General features: G+C 41.5%; 1 protein-coding gene across 4 annotated transcripts in view; it reads left to right on the top strand.

Annotated features, from left to right (window-relative positions):
- The window catches only part of SORBS2 (sorbin and SH3 domain containing 2), a 333,099-nt gene that overhangs the window by 292,094 nt on the left and 18,877 nt on the right, over nucleotides 1-22,128 (top strand). For 3 of the 4 annotated variants that reach the window (XM_073578685.1, XM_073578692.1, XM_073578702.1), the window contains one exon: nucleotides 81-281. In XM_073578685.1, the coding sequence (XP_073434786.1) occupies nucleotides 81-281 (201 nt within the window). Of the gene's footprint in view, nucleotides 1-80; nucleotides 282-15,725; nucleotides 16,520-17,572; nucleotides 17,727-22,128 lie in introns of all 4 variants that reach the window. The other variant, XM_073578712.1, reaches the window with a different exon arrangement.

Genomic DNA, 22,128 nt, shown 5'->3' with positions numbered 1-22,128 from the left:
CTTTACAGGGTTGCCCCTAAAACCGATTTAAAAAAAAAAAAAAAAGGCTTCTCATCAATACTAACTACTTTGCCTTCCAGGGTGACAAGGTGACACTTCTAAAGAAGGTTGATCAAAACTGGTATGAAGGTAAAATTCCTGGAACCAGCAGACAAGGCATCTTCCCAGTGTCCTACGTGGAAATTGTAAGAAAGAGTCCGTCCAAGAGTCCAGGTGTATCTCCAGAAAGGTTACGTCACCAGAATTATTCCACTGAGAGAATACATAATTCAAGTAGCACAGTAAGTCTTTCCTTCCAGAAATACTTCCATTCATATCCCTGAGCTTACTTCTTATATCATTATATGATGATCTTATGGCATCCTAACCATTCTGTGTGAACCATATACAGACGGTGACATCGGTGAGAGCAGTTTTCTGCTTAGTAGTTCAGTGTTGTGTACATTTAATATGAGAATAAATGTAAAAGACCTTGTGTTTTCTGCAGTACCTGATTACATGACCATTTGGAGAAAGTATAATCATATGGAGAGATATTATTTAGTGGTGCCCAAAAAAGTGATGTTTTGTGATTCATTATATCTTCTGCTTGTTAGAGAGAATGTGCAGGTAGTAAATTAGTGACTGTCAAATGTTTCATTTATTTTTTACGGGAATCTGTGAACAGAAAGAACCCTCCTTATCCATCTATATGGCCTTGTAAGTCATAGGAAATCGAATAAAATGATACCTTGAGATCTGTGATCTGCTGAAATCCATGTTTTCGTAATATGTAAATGAGCTGTTAAGATCTATGGTCCGGACACTGATCTCCCTGGGGATCTGCCTCCAGAGATTATTTTAAAGGGAACCTGTCAGCTGTTTTGGCCGCTATAAGATCAGCTATAATGCTGCAGATAAGCCCTGATCAGACCTGCAAGATAAGAAAAATAAGTTTTATTATACTCACCCGGGGAGCTGTCCGGTCCGATGGGTGTCGCAGGTACGGGTCCAGTGCCTCCCAGCTTCTTGCGATGCCGCCCTCCTGCTTGCTTTATGGCTCCCCAACATCACGCTCCTGCGCAGGTGTACTTCTTTGCCTTGTTGAGGGCAGAGCAAATTCCTGCAGTGCACAGGCGCTTGGTTCTCTCTGACCTTTCCTGGCGCCAGCGCACTGCAGTGCTTTGCTCTGCCCTCAACAGGGCACAGAAGCGTGATGTCGGGGAGGCATGATGCAAGCTGTAGATCAGCCCTGAAAGGCAGTTGGCCGCATCTTGTAGCTTACAGATTTCCACAACTAGGGCCTGAACAAACATGGCACTTCCCAACTTATGTGTACACCAAACAGATCAAGGAAGCATAATGCCATAAAATACAAATTGCTTTATTGAAATACATACAAAAGACATAGACATGATAAAAAGAGATGGATATATCGATGGATATCACATATACAAATGTGCTAATCATATGAAAATATACACCAGAGATAAAGTATCAAAAATCATGACAGAGTGCATCAGTATAAAGCATAGGGGATATGCAAAACATGAACATTCATAGGCAGAAAGACTGTGGTCTACTGCAATAATGATAATAACTGGCAGAAATACTGAAAACATCCAATATTACAAGACAATGTGATGTAGCCAAAATACATGCCCTACATGGAGAGGAAAGCTCTCAGCAGATTATGTAAAATATGGTCAGAATCAATGCACGGCACTGCTAAAATAGCAGTAACATGAAAAACATGTGCTGAAAGAGTGCTAATAGTGTGTATTTTAACCTGCTGCAATAACAGTAACACTAAACAATTACATGCATAGTCATGAAGCGTGACCTATACTATGACCAAAATACTAAATATGTATCAATATGTATCAATATGCTGCCAGATACAAAATCCAACACTATCTAAGTTCGGGGCAGAAGATAATGTACAGTATACCCACAATAGTATGCCATCACATAGGTGCAATAAACAACACAAGTGTGTCTGCTGAGAGCTTTCCTCTCCATGTAGGGCATGTATTTTGGCTATATCTATCACATTGTCTTGTAATATTGGATGTTTTCAGTATTTCTGCCAGTTATTATCATTATTGCAGTAGACCACAGTCTTTCTGCCTATGAATGTACATGTTTTGTATATCCCCTATGCTTTATACTGATGCACTCTGTCATGATTTTTGATACTTTATCTCTGTTGTATATTTTCATACGATTAGCACATTTGTATTTGTGATATCCATCGATATATCCATCTCTTTTTATCATGTCTATGTCTTTTGTATGTATTTCAATAAAGCAATTTGTATTTTATGGCATTATGCTTCCTTGATCTGTTTGGTGTACAAAACGGCTTACAGGTTCGCTTTAAATAAAATGGGGCATAACCAGTGTGAGACATGAAATGATTGACTTTCTGCTCTCCAGATCTCACTGCAGAGCTGTGTGTGATTATAACTAACATAGTACAGCAGAGCAGCTCTTTGGTGCAGAACACTCCTTCCAAAGTGCTGCCAGCTCAACTGTTGTGCCCCTCCCCTTACACTAGCTGCCTGTGAGATTGAAGCTGAAAAAATGTTAGTTATATTCACACTCCACTCTTCAGTGTAATCAGGAGAGCAGTCATTACATGTCTCACACTGGTAATTTCTCCTTTCATTTAAAATAAGCTCAATTCATTTACATTCTAAAGAAACGTGGATTTCTCTGGAATAAGACATTGGATCGCAGATATCAAAGAGGTGTTTTATTTCTGTGACTTGCTTTCCCATATAGACTCCTTAGGAGGGTTTATCCTACTTAAAGATTCCCTTTAAGAAATTAAAAGAAAAGCAAATAAAACATTTTAGAGTCAATTTAACACCTTTACGTCCAATGACTGACATAACACGTCATGAGCGGGTGTCAGTTCCCGCACCATGTTGTGCTATGTCCATCATGACTTTGAAATGTGACTGCGTGTAAACATGCAGTGACAGTTCAGTGCCAACAGCTGTCACTGACAGCTGAGAAGCACGAGAAGTGGTGCCGGGGACCCATGTCGTCGGTCCTTTCACCCAAATTGCTGTGATCAGTCAGTCAATCTGACCGATCACAGTATGATCGTGCAGTAGATGCTGAAATATCAGCACCTCCTTCCCGTTCAGTGCAGAGGTTTGATGCCACCAGTGGCTGACCTTCAACATTAAATATTCAGGAGCAGTGTCAGTGCACTGCAATCGAGTGTGATCGCAACATTCAGGAGTCATGCAGAGGGACAGGAGCTCCCTCTGCCTTCAGATCGGTTCACCCGCGACGCCATCACGGGATCCCAATTGTTACCATGGTGACTTGGGGTTGTTATGATGACCCCGGAGTCACCAAGCTATGGAAAGCTTTGAGACCATGCTCACAGTGTAGTGTCAGAAGCTTTCAGTATAGGTATAATGCAATGCTTTATACCTGCAATCTAAGTAAAAAAATAAAAAGTGAAAGTCCCATAAAGGGAGTAAGTAAAAAAAAAAAAAAAAGTTAAAATTTTTTTTTTATATGTATACACTTGTGCTCAAAAGTTTTCATGCCCCGGCAGAATTTTTGCTTTCTTGGCCTTTTTCCAGAGAATATGAATGATAACACCAACACTTTTTCTCCACTCATGGTTAGTGGATGGGTGAAGGCATTTATTGTCAAATTACTGTGTTTTCGCTATTTAAATCATAATGACAACCCAAAACATCCACTTGACCCTGATCAAAAGTTTACATGCCCTGGTGATTTTGGCCTGATAACATTTTTCTTTTTTTAATAAAACAAAAAAGTATATGTTTGGTATCGCCATGTCCGGAACAACTCCATCTATAAGTGTCACACTAAATAACCCCTTCAGTGAACACCGTAAAAATAAACACTTGGGGGCAAGTCGGATGCACAAAAAATGCAACAGGATGCATTTTGTGCGCCCGAGCGCACACTGCAAAAAAACGCATGCGCATACAAACGCGTACGTGCGCATATGTATGCGCACCCATGTTAAAGTATAGGGGGAAAACGCATGCTTTTTTTGCACTAAAAAGCAGGGCAAAAAAACTCAAGTGTGAAACCAGCCTAAAACGCGATAAAAAAGCCAAATATAAATAGACATGGAATCTCTGTAAATGTCATCTTGTCCTGCAAAAAACAAGCTGCAATACAGCTCCGTCAGCACATAAATAAAGTTATAGCACTTAAAATAAAGCATTGCAAAAATAATATAAAAGTTTTTATTGTATAAAAGCGCCAAAACTATTTAACTGCGGTATCGCTGTAATCGTACTGACCAAAGAATAAAGTTGCCTAAAAAATTATACCACACGCAGTAAGAAAAAAAAAAATTCCTGAATTGCTGAGTTTTGTTCATTCTGCCTCCACAAAAATCAGAATAGAAAGTCATAAAAAAGTGCCATGTGACCGAAAATTGTACCAATAAAATCGTCAACTCATCCCGCAAAAAAGCAGGACATCAAATAAGTCAGCTGAAATATGAAAAAATTATAACTCTCAAAATATGGCAATGCAGTTTTTGCAATAAAAAGCATCTTTTAGTGTGTGACAGAAGCCAAACCTAAAAACCCAATCTGGTATTGCTGCAATCGCACCGACACGAAGAATAAAGTCGCCTAATTACTTGTACTACACGAGGAATGGCGTAAAACATAAAACCTATTCTTCACCTGCAGTTGAATTTGGCCTCCCAAAGATCGCAGTAAGGCTCGGCTCACATTTATCCTGCACTCTGCGCTGAGCTCTTACACCAAGGTTTCCTTGTAAATCTCTGAAATACGTGATTTAGATGGAACCCCAGTGGAAGATTCCCTATAATGAGGCAGATGGAGGCACTGTGGATGCCGTCTGACCTGTGATCTGGCTGTGTCCATTTTTTTAGGCATCCATAAAAACGCGGTCCACCACAGTTTTGTGCACTTTTAAAAAGGACTCTGCTGCACAGAGGCCAGACGGAGTCCAGAATAAATCTGCTGCTTCTTTATATTGAATAGATCCCTTGAGGGTTTCATCTGAATCCCGTCACTCAGAGATTTAGAAGGAAACCCCAAAGTAAGTTCTCAGCATAGAGCGCTGGATAAATGTGATCACAAATGTTATGTAAAATGTTCCCAATAAAAGCTTCAACTCAATCAATAAAAAAAGCAAATCCCCACTCAGATCCGTGTTCTGTTGATGGAAATATAGGGGGATTCTGTCACGCACGGTGAGGGAAAACCAGGTGTAACATAAAGGGGAATGGGTCCCAGACACTAAGGAAGGTATTTGGAGACCCCTAGGCTAGATCTAATCTCTCCCTAGAACTCCTACCGAGTTCCTCACCAATCGCCGAGCCGGAACCTGAGGCCCTGAATCTCCCTGGGGCCTAGTCCTGAATAGGGAACGGGAGGGAGATGCGCGCTAGGCAGTTTCCGCTAAACTAAAGACTGTAAGGTGAGACAAACAGGGGAACACTTAGCTGAATCGCCAGATATGGATACCAGAAGAGGGATTCCAGCCACCAAACTGGAGCACTCTGAGAAGTTCCAACTCTCTCGCAAGCAGAAGTGGAAATGAAGCTATTACCCACGCTGGGTCACAGCTGAGCCACTAACTAAATAGATCCAAACTTCTCAGGGCAGGAGGAGGTCGACGCTGGGTCCTAGAGGCGTTCAGGGAGCAGTCTGTATGGACAGGCACTCAGACCTTCTGAGGCCTGACGCAGGATGATAGCCTGTCACCTCCGAAGCGCTCGTGACAGCTTCCATGTTAGTGGTAGTACAAGAGCTTTGAAAAATCAAAATGGTTCATCGCCCCCCAAAATAAATTCAGCGAATTCCGCGCTCCCAAATCCAAATGCCTCCCTTCTGAGCCCCAGTGTGTATAAACCACCTTTAGCGTCGATATGTTTGGCAAGGGTATAATTTCCAAAATGGGATCACTTGAGATGGAATTCTGCTTTTCTAGCATTTAGGGTATGTGCACACATTGCGGTTTACCCTGCAGATTTTTCTGCAGAGAATCTGCATCTCTTTGCAGAAAACGCAGAGAGAGAGAGATTTTGTATGTCCAAGAATGGGAAAACGCAGCTACAGATCCGCAAAAACAATTGACATGCTGCGGAAAATAAACCACAGCAAATCTGAGCGGAATTTTCCCCAGCAAGTGCACAGCGGATTTGGTTTTCCATAGGGTTACATGGTACTGTAAACCGCATAGAAAACTGCTGCGGATCCGCTGCCAAAGCCGCAACGTGTGCACACACCCTCAGGGGCTCTGTATATGGAGTCCGCAAACTATTCTTGGAACATCTGCGCTCCAGGAGGCAAATGGTGCTCTGTCCCTCCGGAGTCTTGGCGTGTAGCTAATCAGTACTGTACAGCTACATATGGGGTATTTCTACATTTGGCAGAAATTGTGGGACAAATTTTGGTGCCATTTTTACCAATTTTCCCATGTGAAAAATGTAAAATCTGGGGCTAAAACAAAATTTTGGTGGTAAAAATGTAATTATTTTTTCTTCACTGCCCAAATTTGTAAAATTCTGTGACACACCCATAGTGTCAATATGATCACTGTGCCCCTAGATGAATTCATTGAGAGGTTTAGTTTTTTGAGGCACATCAGGGGCTCTCCAAACGAGACATGGCATCTGCTTTCAACTCCTGCCAATTTTATGTTCAAAAAGTCAAACGGTGCTCCTTCCCTTCCGAACCCTGCTGTGCACCCAAACAGTAGTTTTTGCCCACATATGGGATATTGGAGTACTCAGGAGAAATTGCACAAAAAAATTTTTTCGCCTGTTTTCCTTTTGAAAATTAAAAAATTGGGGCTAAAATATCATTTTTGTGGAACAAAATTTAATTTTTTATCTTCACGGCTCTGTTATAAAATTCTGTGAAGCATCTGGAGGTTTAAGATGCTCACCACACATCTAGATAAGTTCCTTGAGGGGTCTACTTTCCAAAATGGGGTCCACTGTTTAGGCACATCAGGAGCCCTCCAAACGTGTCATGGCATCCGCTCTCGATTCCAGCCAATTTTGTGTTTAAAAAAAATCAAATGGCGCTCCTTCCCTTCCGTGCTCTCCATGCATATGTTGTGACTGTGACACAGCCGCGACACATGCAGCTGCGGTGGCGATCAGTTGTTCAGCCAGCGCGATCCAAGAAGCCGGGTTCCTGCTGTAGACAATTCGGCAAGCGCTATAGCTTGCCGAATAAGTGAGGAACCGAACCGAACCGAAGATATTCGCTCGACTTTGTAATGACTCTGTATAATGAGTTTTACTTTTTGTATTGAAGCACTGAAATAAATTAACTTTTTAATGATATTCTAATTTTGTGAGAAGCTCCTGTATATATAAACTAAAAATTAGCATTGGCATAATCGTAGTGACCTGGTGAATCATGTTTCCAGGTCGCTTTTAATGCACATTGAAGGGCGTGAAAACAAAACCTGGAAACCAGTGACAGTTGTTTGTTTTACTGCATTTTATTTTTCTAATTTTTCAGTACATTGTGTAGTAAAATGAATGGTGCCATTTAAAACTAAAACTTTTACCGCCAAAAAAAAGTTCTCGTATGAGAAATAAAATGTTTATGGTTCTTAAGAGAAGGGTATAAGTAAAAAACAGTGCACAAAAATAAAAATTTGGTTTGTTATGAAAGGTTCAAATGTGGTCATGAAGTAGAGAAAATGGGAATTATCACAAACTTTATACAAGGCACAATATATCAATATCACAACCTTTATCTTCCAGCAGAACATATGCAGGCACACACTTGACAGCCAGGTGGAGCTTTGGAGCAAGTTTCCCTCACATTCGTAATAATGAAAAGTAAAGCATGCCATATAAAGTAGGTTAGATGAAATGAGGTGAAGGGAAAGAAGAATCAGGAATTTTTTTAGTGCAACATGGACAATTCTTGTTTCTCTAGGAGAAAAGCAACTTTCACAGTTTTCTGACAACAGCTTATTTTCCATTCAAAAAACCATATTCATGAAGAACTCAGGAGAAATGGTCTTTGACTGAACAGCTATCTGGTGTGAATGGCCATTAGAGGAGGGTCAAGTTTTCTTTGTATGAAGTTCCCAAACTTTTACTTTACTATTTTTGTTTTATGAATTGTAGGCAATTTCCAGATCTTTTCACTGTGATCACTGTAAACAAGATGTAGGAAATATTTAAAGGTTTCTGCTTTTCAAGTCGTCCTTAAATTATTTATAAATACAGTCATGGCCAAAAGAGTTGGCACTCTAGAAATTGTTCCAAAAAAATGTATTTCTCCCAAAAATTATTGCAATGACATGTTTTGTTATACACATTTATTTCCTTTGTCAGTATTGGAACAACAAAAAAAAGCCAAGAAGAAAAGGTAAATTGAACTTAATTACACACAAAACCCCCAAAACGTGTAGGGCAAAATTGTAGGCACCTTTTGCAAAATTGTTGATAAACCACTTTGTTTCAAGCATGTGTTGCCTGTTCAAACTCCCCTGTGGCAAGTAACAGGTGTGGGCAATATGAAAATAACACCTAAAACCAGATAAAAAAGGTGAGAAGTTGACTCAATCTTTGCAATGTGTGTCTGTGTTTGCCACATTAAGCATGGAGTACAGAAAGAGAGAAGAGAACTGTTTGAGGACTTGAGAACCAAAATTGTTAAACAATATCAACAATCTCAAGGTTACAAGTCCATCTCTAGAGATTTTGATTTTTCTTTGTCCACAGTGCGCAACATAATCAAGAAGTTTACAGCCTATGGCACTTTAGCTAATCTCCCTGAACGAACGTGGATGGCAGAAAGGTTGCAACACTGGGTAGTCCGGATGGTGTATAAGCAGCCCCAATCAAGTTCCAGAGATAGTTTGCGCTGACACTTATGCATCCTAGGCCTCCAGGGAAGCTTGAATATCTGTGGACATTTGAATGAAATGAATCGCTATTGCAGGAGACTCCACTGCTGACACAGAGACATAAAAAAGCTAGATAGCAGTTTGCCAAAATCCTTCTAGGAAATATCTGGTGGACAGATGAGACTTATAGGTTTTTGTTGAACGTTTCATTCTACTTTTTACCGAAAACAGAATGAAGCCTACAAAGAAAAGAACACAGCACCTACAGTCAAATATGGTGGAGGTTCAAAGATGTTTGCGGTTTCTGGCACTGGGTGCCTTGACTGTGTGCAAGGGATCATGAAATCTGAAGATTAACAAAGGATTTTGGGTCACAATGTATTGCCCAGTGTCAGAAAGCTGGGTTTGCGTTCTGAGTCATGGGTCTTCCAGTTGTACAATCACCACAAACATACTTCAAGAAGCACCCAGAAATGAATAGAAACAAAGCACTGGAGAGTTCTGAAGTGGCCAGCAATGAGTCTGGATCTAAATCCCATTGAACACCTATGGAAAGATCTCAAAATTGCTGTTGGGAGAAGGCACCCTTGAAATATGAGAGTCCTGGAGCACTTTGCAAAAGAAGAGTGGTCACAAATTCCAGTTGAAAGGTGTAAGAAGCTTGTTGATGAGTATAGGAAGCGATTGATTGCAGTTATTTATTCTAAAGGGAGTGCAACCAAATATCATGTTGTGGGCAACAACAATTTTGTCTGGCCTATTTTTGCAGTTTTGTGTGAAATTATGTCCAATCTGCCTTTATTTTCAATTGTTTTTATTATTCCAATACACACACAATTTTCTGGGAGAATACCTCATTTTCTGGAACAATTTCATGAATACCAACATCTTCAGCACCTTCAGCCATATATATACTAGATGGAGGCGGTAATGTCACAATGGGGGCAGGCTTTGCAACGCTGAGAATATCTCTCTCCCCCCCCCCCCCATGTGCTCACCCACCTATCTACTCTCGCTTTTCCCATGTGCTGACTTCTCTTTGACCTGTCTACCCCATGTGCTCTCCCCTTTGTCTTCTGTCTCTCTCCTTCCTGTGCTGTGTTCTCCCCTCATGTGCTGTCCCATTTGAGCTGTCTCCCCCCTGGTGCTGTCTGTCTCACCCCTGTGTGCTTTTTCTCTCCCCCATCTGCTGTCTTCTCTTCTCGTCATCGCTTGTTTGACCTGTGAACCCCATCACTAAACAGTCAGTGCACAGCATGTCAGGAGGAATTTCTATTTAAAAAGGTTTTCCCCACGAACGAAAGTTCATTTTAAAAATGTGGGAAAACCCCTTTAATGTGACCGGCTTCCTCTGCCTGTAGACACATCACGCATCTGCTGCCGGGATCAGCCGAATGATTCACTGCGCGGAATTCACACAGATGCAGTGCGGCGGTGTTCCGCTGGTGGTACCTCGCAAGAGGCTGCGTGTGTGTGTTGCGTACGGCTTATAGAGTGTGTGTGGTGCGACGGTGTTCCGCTGGTGGTATCGCGCAATAAGTTGGTACCAGCAGCAGTTTCCATATTGAGACACCCATTACTTGGGTGTCCCAATATGGCTGTGGGTGAACTTCCTCCGCTTGGAATTCTGGGATGCGGTGACATCTGGACAGAACAGGAATTTGAAACATTACAAGGCAATTATATAAATAGATATAGCTGTGCTCAAAACTTTACATATCTCAACAGAATTTTTGCTTTCTTGGCCTTTTTTCATAGAATAAGAATGATCAAACCAAAACTTTTTCTCCACTCATGGTTAGTGGTTGGGTGAAGCCATTTATTGTCATACTGCTACGTTTTCCCGTAGATCCGTTGACCATTCTTTTGCTTTCCCCATGACTCACAATCCAGAAATGTCAGTGGCTGGATGAAGGATGCAAGAGTCTGTCTGGATCCCAGAAACTCACTCAGCTTTTATGCGCACACACATTACAAGAAAACAGGTCACAGGTGAGGATGTTACCTTTAGTAGCCATTCAAACCCATTGGTGTCAACTTCTGTGCACGTTATCAGGCCAAAATCACCAGAGTATGTGAACATTTGATCAGGGTCATTTGGATGTTTTGGGTTGTCATTATGATTTAAAAAGAGAAAACACAGTAGTTTGACAATAAATGGCTTCACCCAACCACTAACCATGAGTGGAGAAAAAGTTTTGGTGTTATCATTCATTTTCTCTGAAAAAAGGCCAAGAAAGCAAAAATACTGGCGGGGTATGTAAACTTTTGTGCACAGCAACAGTTTTCCCACTCCACAACAACACCTCTGCAGTCACTGACTGGGTGGGAGAAATCTAGCATCCCCAGAAACATAAGCTTCCAGCCATTGTCTGCCCCCCAAAAAGGAGCAGAGAGCACATGACAGAAATGAATCACCCCCTCCCGTGCCCATATACCCATCACACATCCTCAATCCCATAGGCACATCTTCCCTCTTAAAGGGATCTCTTGAATGGAAGTCAGGGCAAATCCATCCAGCACTTTGGTTTTGACCCCAGGCCTCTCTTAAAGAGATTCTGGGTATGGAAGTTAGGACCGTTCCACTCAGTGCTGTGGTTCTGACCCCAGGGTCTCTTAAAGGGATCATTGGTATGGAAGTTAGGGCAATTCCACTAAGTGCTCTGGTTCTGACCCCAGGCCCCTCTTAAAGGGATCCCCGGTACGGAAGTGAGGGCAAATACACTCTGTGCTTTGGTACTGACCCCAGGCCTCTCTTAAAGGGATCTCCGGTATGGAAGTTAGGGCAAATCCCTCAGCGCTCTGATTCTGACCCCAGGCTTATATAAAAGGGTTCATTGGTATGGAAGTCAGGTCAAATCCATCCAGCACGCTGGTTCTGACCCCAGGCCTCTCTTAAAGGGATCCCTGGTATGGAAGTTAGCTCAGTTCCACTCAGCGTTCTAGTTCTGACCCCAGGCTGATGGGATGATGCGGCATATTAGGGGTAGTAGTCCTATAGCTCTGGCTGACAGGATGACGTGGGATATTAGGGGTAGTAGTCTGGTGGCCCTTGCTGACGGGAGGATTTGTAATATAGTGAATGTGGCTATGTGGAGTGGGCGGGGCTATACACTTAGATAGATAGATAGATAGATAGATAGATACTATATATATATAATATATCCGTTCAAAAGTTTAGGGTCACTTAGAAATTTCCTTATTTTTAAAAGAAAAGCACAGGGCTCCGGCACCTGCGATATTCACCTGTCCCCGTTCCACCGCCGCACGCCACTCTGTCTTTTGGGTCCTCTGTCAGTGACTGTTCAGGCAGAGGGCGCGCATTAACCACGTCACCGCGTCCTCTGACCTAAACATCACAGCCAGAGGACAGAGCGGCGCGCGGCGGTGGAACGTAGACAGGTGAATATCGCGTATACTTACCCCCTCCTGGCGTGGTCCCTGCAGCCCCTGCTTCTCTCACGGTCTCCAGCGCCGCAGCTCTTCCTTCCTTCAGCGGTCACATGCGTATATTCATGACTTCATGAACACAGTCGCCGGAGACCGCATCAGGAGGGGGTAAGTATGATCTGACACCCCCCGCTCCCCCTCCCCTGCCGACCCCCCTGGCATATATGACTCGCGTATAAGCCGAGGGGGCACTTTCAGTCTTAAAAAAGGTCTGAAAATCTCGGCTTATACTCAAGTGTATATACGGTATATGGATGAACCTAAATAAAATGGGAATGGTTGGTGATATCAACTTCCTGTTTGTGGCACATTAGTATATGGGAGGGAGAAAACTTTTCAAGATGGGTGGTGACCATGGGGACCATTTTGATGTCGGCCATTCTGGATCCAACTTTATAAATGGCCCACCCAGGTGTATCCATAGAAATGGCCCTATATATAATATAATATATATATGTGTGTGCATGTATGTATTATATATGTATGTGTGTATATATATATATATATATATATATGTATGTATGTATATATATATATATATATATATATATATATATATATATATATATATTATGTATATGTGTATATATTTCGGTCCAAAACGTCGCCACATGGGCTATTAAAAAGCACTTTTTTCTAATTCCATATGGTGTGCTGCCTCTAGCTTTTTTGAATTTCTACTTACAAGGACTGATATGAACCTGTGAGGCTCTGCACCCTACTTTTTCCTGTGCTGCTGAATATATATATATATATATATATATATATATATATATATATATATATATATATACGGTGTGTGTATGTATATGTGTGTGTGTGTATATATATATATATAATAATGTAAATTTGTGCCTGGTGTCCTGCCCTCCACTGTGGCTGTAGTAAGTTCTAATACTGGTGGCTGACATTAGGATGTCAAATTTCTAAGATTAAATACTGTACTCAGTGATCTGTTACCAGTTCACATCTTTGCTTGTTTGTCCGTAGTGCAAGCAGAAGGCCTCTCTGTATGTCAGGAGCATTATATTTGGGAAGAAATCACACATCTATATAAATTAGAGTATAGAGATATATGTCTGATAGCATGCTATGAGTCCTGGGCACATGGTGAACAAGTGATATGATACAGCATTCACAATGATATTTTTAAGATATTCTTGATTTGTCCTGCTTGAAAAAGTTGTTTTACTATATTTAAATGAAACCTATCCTGTCAAAGCATGCTATTATCGTGCAATTAGGGGGTTAATTTGCAGGTTGGTAGCATTCTATAGCCATGTGGCCACCACACTGAGAGAGCGGCTACTGGGAAGAAAGGAACTTTATCCCGGAAGCCTCCAGCTTTCAGTCATGGAGACGTGGCCAACGCAGCTTCAGTCACTGTTCAATACGTAGTGAGGGGCAACTATACGCTCCTGACAACTCCCTCTACACAGAGACACTGTTGGGCCATCAGTCAGTCAGTGCAGGGAGGTGTTTAACATCCACCACTTACTATGTACTGAGCGGTGATTGAAGCTGTGCTGATCACACCTCTGTGACTGAAGGCCGGAGGCTGCCAGAAGGAATAGTTAATTTCTTCCCAGTAACTAGGCTTTCATAGCGGTGGCCACACGGCTTTAGAGCGCTATCAACTTGCAGATTAACCCCATATCTGCAGGTTAATAGTATTTTTTGGCATGACCGGTCCCCTTTAAATTCCAAAATTGTCAGTCCTGATTGTCGTTATCTCCTCTTCTGTGGAGAATGTTCCAATGTCAGTACTTGCAATAGTGCTCAGACTTGAGTAGTCCTGGACTGATGATATCTTGAAATTGAAACAACTTTCTTAAAGTATATTAGTAACATTGATCCTTTTGTGCTTTACACGCAACAGGAAACCCTTTGAATCCCTTTACAAATCCACAGTACATGTACGGGGTATGTGCACGCAAGATGTGTGAAGTGGGCTCAGGAGCTGAGATCGCTCCATACACTGCAGTGTTATAAGTTGTTATATACAGCTGGGAGCTGACTGCAGTCAGATAAAAGCAGCAGCATCCAGGACCTTTGATGGGTGGGCTGTGTGGCCTACTGAAATGTCCACTTCTATCATGTTAAAACTCCTACAAGAAAAACAAAATTACAGTACACTGCAATACTAAAGTCTTGCAGTGTATTTTACAAGAGATTGAAAGTTCAAATCTGTTGGGTGAACTTAAGAAAAGTGTAAAAGTAGTGGAAAAACTCTTAATAATACAAAATATATTTCATATCACTAAATCCGTAACCGTATAGATAGATAGATAAAATGTTTTAATATTCCTTTATCCTGTAGAGCAGGGATGGAGAACCTCCAGCCTCTGGGCCCGCCATGACCAGATTCCTGGGGATCACAGTGCTTATGCTGGCAGTTGTGATGGCCAACAACCTTTTAAATTTTTTTGCTCTTTGAGCACGCGCAAGCTGTGGAGTGTGCAGTGAAAGATTACGTCCTGATGCCAGCGTCAGGATGTTCTTTGTGGGCAGAGTTAGTGCACAATTTGTACGGCCCCCGAAGGATGGTTTAAATATCTCAATGGCCCTTGGAAGAAAAAAGCTTCCCCATCCATGCTGTAGAGTGAACACCCTAAAACAGATTTAATAAAAAATGAGAATTTGGATTTCTGAGAATAAGCCAAGTTCCCCTTATAGCAATTTAAACCTAAGTCAATTTCCAATGCTCCTAATACTTCTGTGTCAAGATTCAGATATTAGCTAATTATTGTTCACAATGACATAATGGAATAGTAACTAATCGTTTCTGCCTATGGTGAAGTTCTGGCCATAGTGTCGTTACACCATTGCTTCTGAATCTAAATAAGAGTGTCTCAGGGACCCGAGCAATGGCTACTGCAATGACTTCTTACAAAGTCCACAAATCTGCGCTCTATAACTGACTGATAAATGAGTGCACATGCTGTTCTGTGAATGAACTATAAGTATACGTTATAGAAAACTGTGATATGTTTTTTCTGTATGCACATACTTATGCTGTAATTCTCAGTGCATTGTTCTTGGTTGATTAGTGACTAGATTTGATGAAGTACTGAAATTCTGATACATTTGGTTCCTGCTTCATTACAGTGAGACATAGTCTGCAGTTTAGCATTTGTACAGAGGAATCCCATAACTCGCTTGTGAAAGTCACACTACTGCTTTGACTAGGATGACTCCGACTTCTCTCCACGTTTGACATTTAGAACCCGGTCTATCAGCAGATGCCATTACATTTTACAGATTGCTTTCTCTCACTCTTTTGGTTTCATGTGCTAATAATGTTTGGCATGTGCACCTGCACAATTTTATATATTTTGTCACATCCTTTGAATTACTTTTCCTCTGTGTTTTTATTACAGTATTTGTTTTCTTTTCTTTGATTCTTAACCTATCTTTTATTTCTAAAGTTGTCTTCATCTCAGAGACTCCATACTCCACCCGCTACTCTCAGAGCAGACTCATCCTCTTGTACAGACTCTAGTAAGGGGAACTTAGAAGTTGTGACCAGTGAATGGTTGTCACTGACTGTCGGCTTTTCACCTTCTACCACACCTATCACTACTCCATCACCTTTCCCTGACCACTTCCTTCCTGTAGTAGAGAAGCCTACCTCCTTGCCATTAACCATTTTACAGCCTGAACAGTTGTTCTCAGGAGATATAAGTTCCAGAATTAAAGACGGTCATTTTGTTCCTATTGCATCACCAGAGACCCTTTCAAGTTGTCATCATAATTCCATATCTTCTCCATTTCCTGACACAACACTTTCCTCTCCTGTAATTCAGCAGCTTGAGGTCCCTTCTATGCCTTCAACTAATTCTGATAGTAGTCTAACGGAACAACAGAGAAAATGCTTGGACCAGACAAATTCAAATGGACAAATAAGTATGAAACAAGCGACAGAAGGTTGTACAGATCATATTACTATACCTGAGACTCTTGGAAACGAACTGGCTCTTTCAGGGTGTGCACCAGCGCCATCCTCGCCAATGATCACAACGTACGGCGATGAACAAGAAGAGGAGATCTGTCAAGAATTAATGTCCATAATCCAAGGAAGTCAGCTGGCATGTCAAGAGTCAGGGTTTTCTAGATGTGAACCAAAAACAGAGCCAAGACTCTACATCGAAGAAGCTGGTGAATGTGAAAACCTACAGCAACCAGTAGAAAGCATAGCGCAACCTATTGTATGTCATGAAGAGTATTCGTCCGGTTTCAGTTCAGAGGTATTCAGTTGCTAAGATCAAGCTGCTGCATGCTGTCTTGTGCGTTTTCCCAACAGTGTCCTGTTATATTATTTATTTTCAGTCAATTTCAAAGCGAAAAGTGAAAGTGACTATAGTAAACCCAATAATATATTTAACTACACAGGTGACATCCATAGGGTAGAGGAAGTTAACTTGTAGGGTTATGAGGGTTAGGCAGATATGTCAGGCCACAGTGTCAGGTCATCGCCTATTGAAGTACTTGAGTTCATTAAAAAGTATGCAATTTCAGAAATCTAACAATACGCATACTAAAATTGTGTTCTCTGTGGGAAGTAGTATCACTGAATTACAAGATAAAGAATCTAAAGTAAAAAGATAAAATCCTTCCTGTTTTAGAGACCATGTCCATTTGCGGTCATAGTTCAAAAATCTTTAAATGTAGGAAGATGTAATTTATTTATACCTTACAATTTGGGCCATTATTTTATAACCATCATTATATTGCCTGCACGTATGCGATAAAACCAGAAAATATAGTTACTGTGATGTTAAGTGCTCCACATTTTCCACAGCACGGCCCATTACGTAGAGCCATGTTTTTGTTTTATGCTATTTGGTAAGAGGTGAACCTACAAGTGGATATTAGATGAGCTGCCTGTGACCGCACAATCTGCTTGTGTTGGTTTTGACGACATTGCTATTCGGTTATGCTGGTGTAAATGTTATTTTCACAAAGCTGCTTACTTCATTGCATTATTTTTTCTTTCAGTTATAGTACAATCCATAATGTGAGATCTCCACTCATTACGTCTTGTATGGTTTATCCCGATGCATGTAGTCAATTCTGGTGCTTGTTTTTCTTATCCAATTTTTTTTTTGGTAAACTCCTAATTTGGACCCTACATCCCTAAATGAGGTGATATGAGTACTAGGACACTAAATTAAACTTATTGATAGGAATACTCTGGATACTTCTGTGCCTTGATTTTGAGATGTATTCTTTTTTAAATATTTAAGAACGCCTCCATTTCTTCTGGAAAGCAAAGGTTTCCCGCACATACTCCACCCCACATTTCTTCTAGTCTTCCTTTTCATGCCGAGTGCATTTCTCCATCTTTACCTTGTCAATCCACTGTATCACATCCCTCTGCGCTAACAAAAATCACATCCAGGCAGAAGACACAATCTCCTCGGTCAAAGGTAACAGAAAAAACCTGCATGTGGCTGTCACTTTTTTTATAAGCACAGTTTACAGTTTATTAATTCTAAAAGGCATGGAAAACGTTTGGTTTAAAGCTAAGTGTGGAGTTACTAATTCTTAATTAAAACAGAATTCCTATGCAATGTTTAGCCAATGTTTATGCATGCTACAAGTGTCTTTACTCGTGCTCTTTAATATATGCATGATATAGCTGCTATATTATTGAGGTTGAGATCATCAATGGGCTGTTTTAACCCTCAGATCGAAGAGTCCTGGGATCAGCTGCTATCGGCAGAGTAATCTACAGGCATCCTTGGGTATCATTCTACTCATACATGAGGGTCTTGGGCTGGGGCTTCATTTCTGACAGCAAAATGCCCTAATTAGGCTATGTTCACACGTTGAGTTTAAAAAACGAGCAAAATGCAACGTGTGAATGTCTCCTAAGACTATCTCTTAAAATGTACTTAAATTAGATGACAATCAGTTTTGCTGACCATATTAACTAGACTTGTCCAAGAAAAATAAAGTTGATTGGCACATCCAAAAAATAGATAAAATCTTGACATTTTATTCCATAAGTATCAAACACTTAAAATCCTGACGGTCAGCAGTATGCTAATCGGTAACATAGCCCAAACATATTCCACAGTTCTGTACAATTCAGAAGGTGGACGTACAAACATTACTAGGTAACAGACTAAATATCACCTCGAACAAGTGAAATGAGGGTGCTGCTCACAAGAGCGTACAATCTAAGGCCATGTTTCCACCTCCAGTAACTGATCAGTATTTTGCATCGGTATTTGTAAGCTAAAACCAGGAGTAAGTGATAAATACAGAAGTGGTGACGTGTTTCTATTATACTTCTCCTCTAATTGTTCCACTCCTGATTTTCTTACAAATACTGATGTGAAATACTGACAAAATACTGAAGGTGGGAATCTACAAGCTGACCATACTGCTTGTTGGCCAAATCTGCCTTTTTAGCAGGTCCTGCCAATCATCTCATGTACAGGGGTCCTCTCGACTCTCTCCCAATGGCGCATGATGTGCCACTAAACTCCATTCTCCTCCATCTGTGCCAGTGGCTTACTCCTTTCTCCCCATTCTGAGCACATTCAGTGCCTCATCCGACTGTGGGATGTAGAGATAGCTGCTGGCTGAGCATTAATCTAATGTGAATGGCCAGCTATTCTCCCATTGTGCTGTGGAAACCATCAAACATTTGATGCTGATGGATTTGTTATTACGGTATGTGTTTTGGAGCATAACTTTCAGCTGTTACCGAATGTGCATCAGTAACTGTGAATAAACCAGTCATCACATATTCAGTGAGGGACAGCTGTTTTGCCTTTCAGGAACATTTAATCTTAAGGGATGCAATGCAGAGTCAATCTGTTTTCATACCGTAAGGCCCTGTCCACACTGCACACTGGTCTTAGGTTCCTTTCAGCAGGTTCTTTGTTGTGCTCTTCTACCCATTAAAAAATAATAATGATAAACTAACGAATCCCATTATTTATCAATAGGATTTGTTCCACTAAAAAGCTCTTGTAGTAAAGAAGCCATGGTGCCAGTGTGACCGGAGATTTACATGAGCTTTTCCTTTATATAATAAGACTTTGATAAATCTTTTTCTTCTTTTGAGTTACGTTGCTAGTTATGGTTGTCCATCCTGCACATAGGTGTTAAGCTGTAGGTGTAAGGCTACTTTCACACATCAGGTTTTCGGCGTCAGGCGCGATCCGGCGTCGTGCCGGAACGCCGGATCCGGCAAATGTTTCGTAAAACCGGATGTGACGGATCCGGTTTTCTGCCGGATCCGTCTTTTTCTTGACAGACAAAACCGGATCCGTCTCATCCGGTTCATCCGTTTTTCTATCCGTTTTTCGACGGATTACGCCGGATCCGGTTTTTAAAATTGACCCTTGTGGCCTTCCAAACGGGATTGGCTACTGGAAAACTATATATAGCATGTTCCTACAGCCCTTCTTTGTCAGGTTGTAGAGGAGAAAGTGCAGGTTGGAGAGAAGAGCAAGTTACTGGCGAAGATGGATGTTGTCATTGGAAATATTTTGAAGAATTTGGCGGATTTTACAGCGGAGGCAAATCGTTTGAGGGTGATTGTTCTGGAGAAGGAGAGAGTGAGACAGCAGCGCATCAGGCATCGTAGACGACGTTTGTGGATCCACCCCTTCACAGCCAAGAGAATGACGCGTGGGGTCTATTCTACACTATGCATGGACCTTCGACGAAACCCGGATAAATTTTTTGGATATGTTAGGATGAAAATGGAGAATTTTGATTACTTGGTGGAGCGCATTGCACACCTCATAAGAAAAGCGGACACCTATTGCCGCTTCTCTGTTTCACCCGCAGAGCGTCTGATGGTGACTTTAAGGTAAGCCACATTTATTGGATATGATCGCATCAGAGCACACTTTCACTGCAATCTTGTTGGTGGTAGTTTGTATCTCCAAGTGTTATAGGTCAGTTTTGGTATGTAATGCTGTGATTTAAAACTAATTTATTGTTTTTTAATTCCCCACAGATTTCTTGCAACTGGAGAATCCCTTTCGTCACTGCATTTCCAGTACAGACTCGGGATTTCCACCATATCTGGAATTGTGAAGCACACATGCCGTGCACTGTGGGACTCCTTAGCTGAAGAGTTTTTACCAGAGCCCACAACAGAGAGGTGGATTGAAATTGCTGACAAGTTTCAACAGATATGTCAGTTTCCAAACTGCTTGGGCGCTGTGGACGGGAAACATATCCGCATTGTAAAGCCAGCTGGATCGGGATCGGAATATTTCAATTACAAGAAATATTTTTCAATTGTCCTCATGGCCATCGCTGACGCGGAATACAAATTTATTGCGGTTGATATTGGGGCCTATGGCCGCTCCAATGACTCTCAAGTTTTCAAACTGTCTGCCATGGGGCGTAAACTGTATGGAAACACCTTCCAGTTCCCACCACCTAGACCGCTGCCGCAAACATCTGGTCCACCTATGCCATTTGTCTGTGTAGGGGATGAAGCCTTCCAGCTGTCAGAACACCTTTTGAAACCGTACTCTAGCAGAGGATTGACAAGACCAAAACGCATTTTTAATTACCGCCTCACAAGAGCAAGAAGAATGGTTGAATGTACCTTTGGTATTCTGACAGCCAAATGGCGGGTCCTATTGACTGCGATCAACCTCAAGACAGAAACTGTGGACGAGATGATCAAAGCGTGCGTGGTACTCCACAATTTTGTTATCTGCAAGGAACCCATTTCCATTGAGGACACCTCTGAAGAAACCACCTTGCAAGATTACCATGACATTACCACTAGAAGTTCTGTGACGGTTTCAGTAATGAGGGACAATTTTGCACTATACTTTGTCACCTCAAGGCAGAGTACACTGGCAGGATGACAGAGTGTGAAAGATTTGTGCCCAACCAAACTTGTGTACCTTCTGTACCAACAGTATATACCTTTGCCAACCAAAGTTGGCTATCTTGTCATGGTCTCTATTTTTAGCTTTAGGCCACAGGTGTGTACCTGGTTGTGTTTTATGCAAAGTATTTCACCTTTTAGCAAAAGTTGTGTACATTGTTATGAAATCACCAACAATAAACACAACTTTTTATTTGAAATACTTTGCTTCAAACACAACCAGGAACACAACTGTGGCAAAAAGCTAAAATTTACCCACAGTTATATACCTAGTTTTGAATACCATTTCACCTTTTAAATACCCTGTATTTAACCTTTTTCGCCGCAGAAAGAAATGACAGACAACCAGTGTAAAATAATTTAACTTTCATTGAAAAATGTTTTTTTAGTAAACTTTTTAAAATTTTAATAAACTTGCTTAATAAAACTTTGAAACTATAAAACTGAAACCATAAAACTGGTCATTTTTATTTAAATACACACATTATAAATCTGTGTAGTGTGTGGTGGAAATACTGTTGTAGGGGCTGCGGGACACTTCGACACTGGGAGTGTGGAGAGAGGACTGGGATCGTGGTGGGGAAGCAACAGTTAGAGGTGAAGGTGTGGAAAAAACTACAGAATGGGTGGACATGTGGGAAGCAGAAGAGGTGGTGGGTGGTGGAGTGGAGGGTTGGGCAGGGACTGTAGGAGCAGATGATGTTGATGGCAAGTTGTATGGGGAAGAAGTTTGGTACGGGGCAGGTTGCTGGAAGTGGGGAGATGTCTGGTACGGGGCAGGTTGCTGGAAGTGGGGAGATGTCTGGTACGGGGCAGGTTGCTGGAAGTGGGGAGATGTCTGGTACTGGGGAGGTTGCTGGTACTGGGGAGTTTGCAGGTACTGTGGAGGTTCCTGGTGCTGGGGAGGTGGATGGTGCTGGGGAGGTGGATGGTGCTGGGGAGGTGGATGGTGC

Source organism: Dendrobates tinctorius, unplaced genomic scaffold (assembly GCF_039654945.1).
Source record: "Dendrobates tinctorius isolate UK_male_01 unplaced genomic scaffold, ASM3965494v1 ptg000008l, whole genome shotgun sequence".
NCBI lineage: Eukaryota > Metazoa > Chordata > Amphibia > Anura > Dendrobatidae > Dendrobates > Dendrobates tinctorius.
This window is presented reverse-complemented; position numbering and strand designations above follow the sequence as displayed.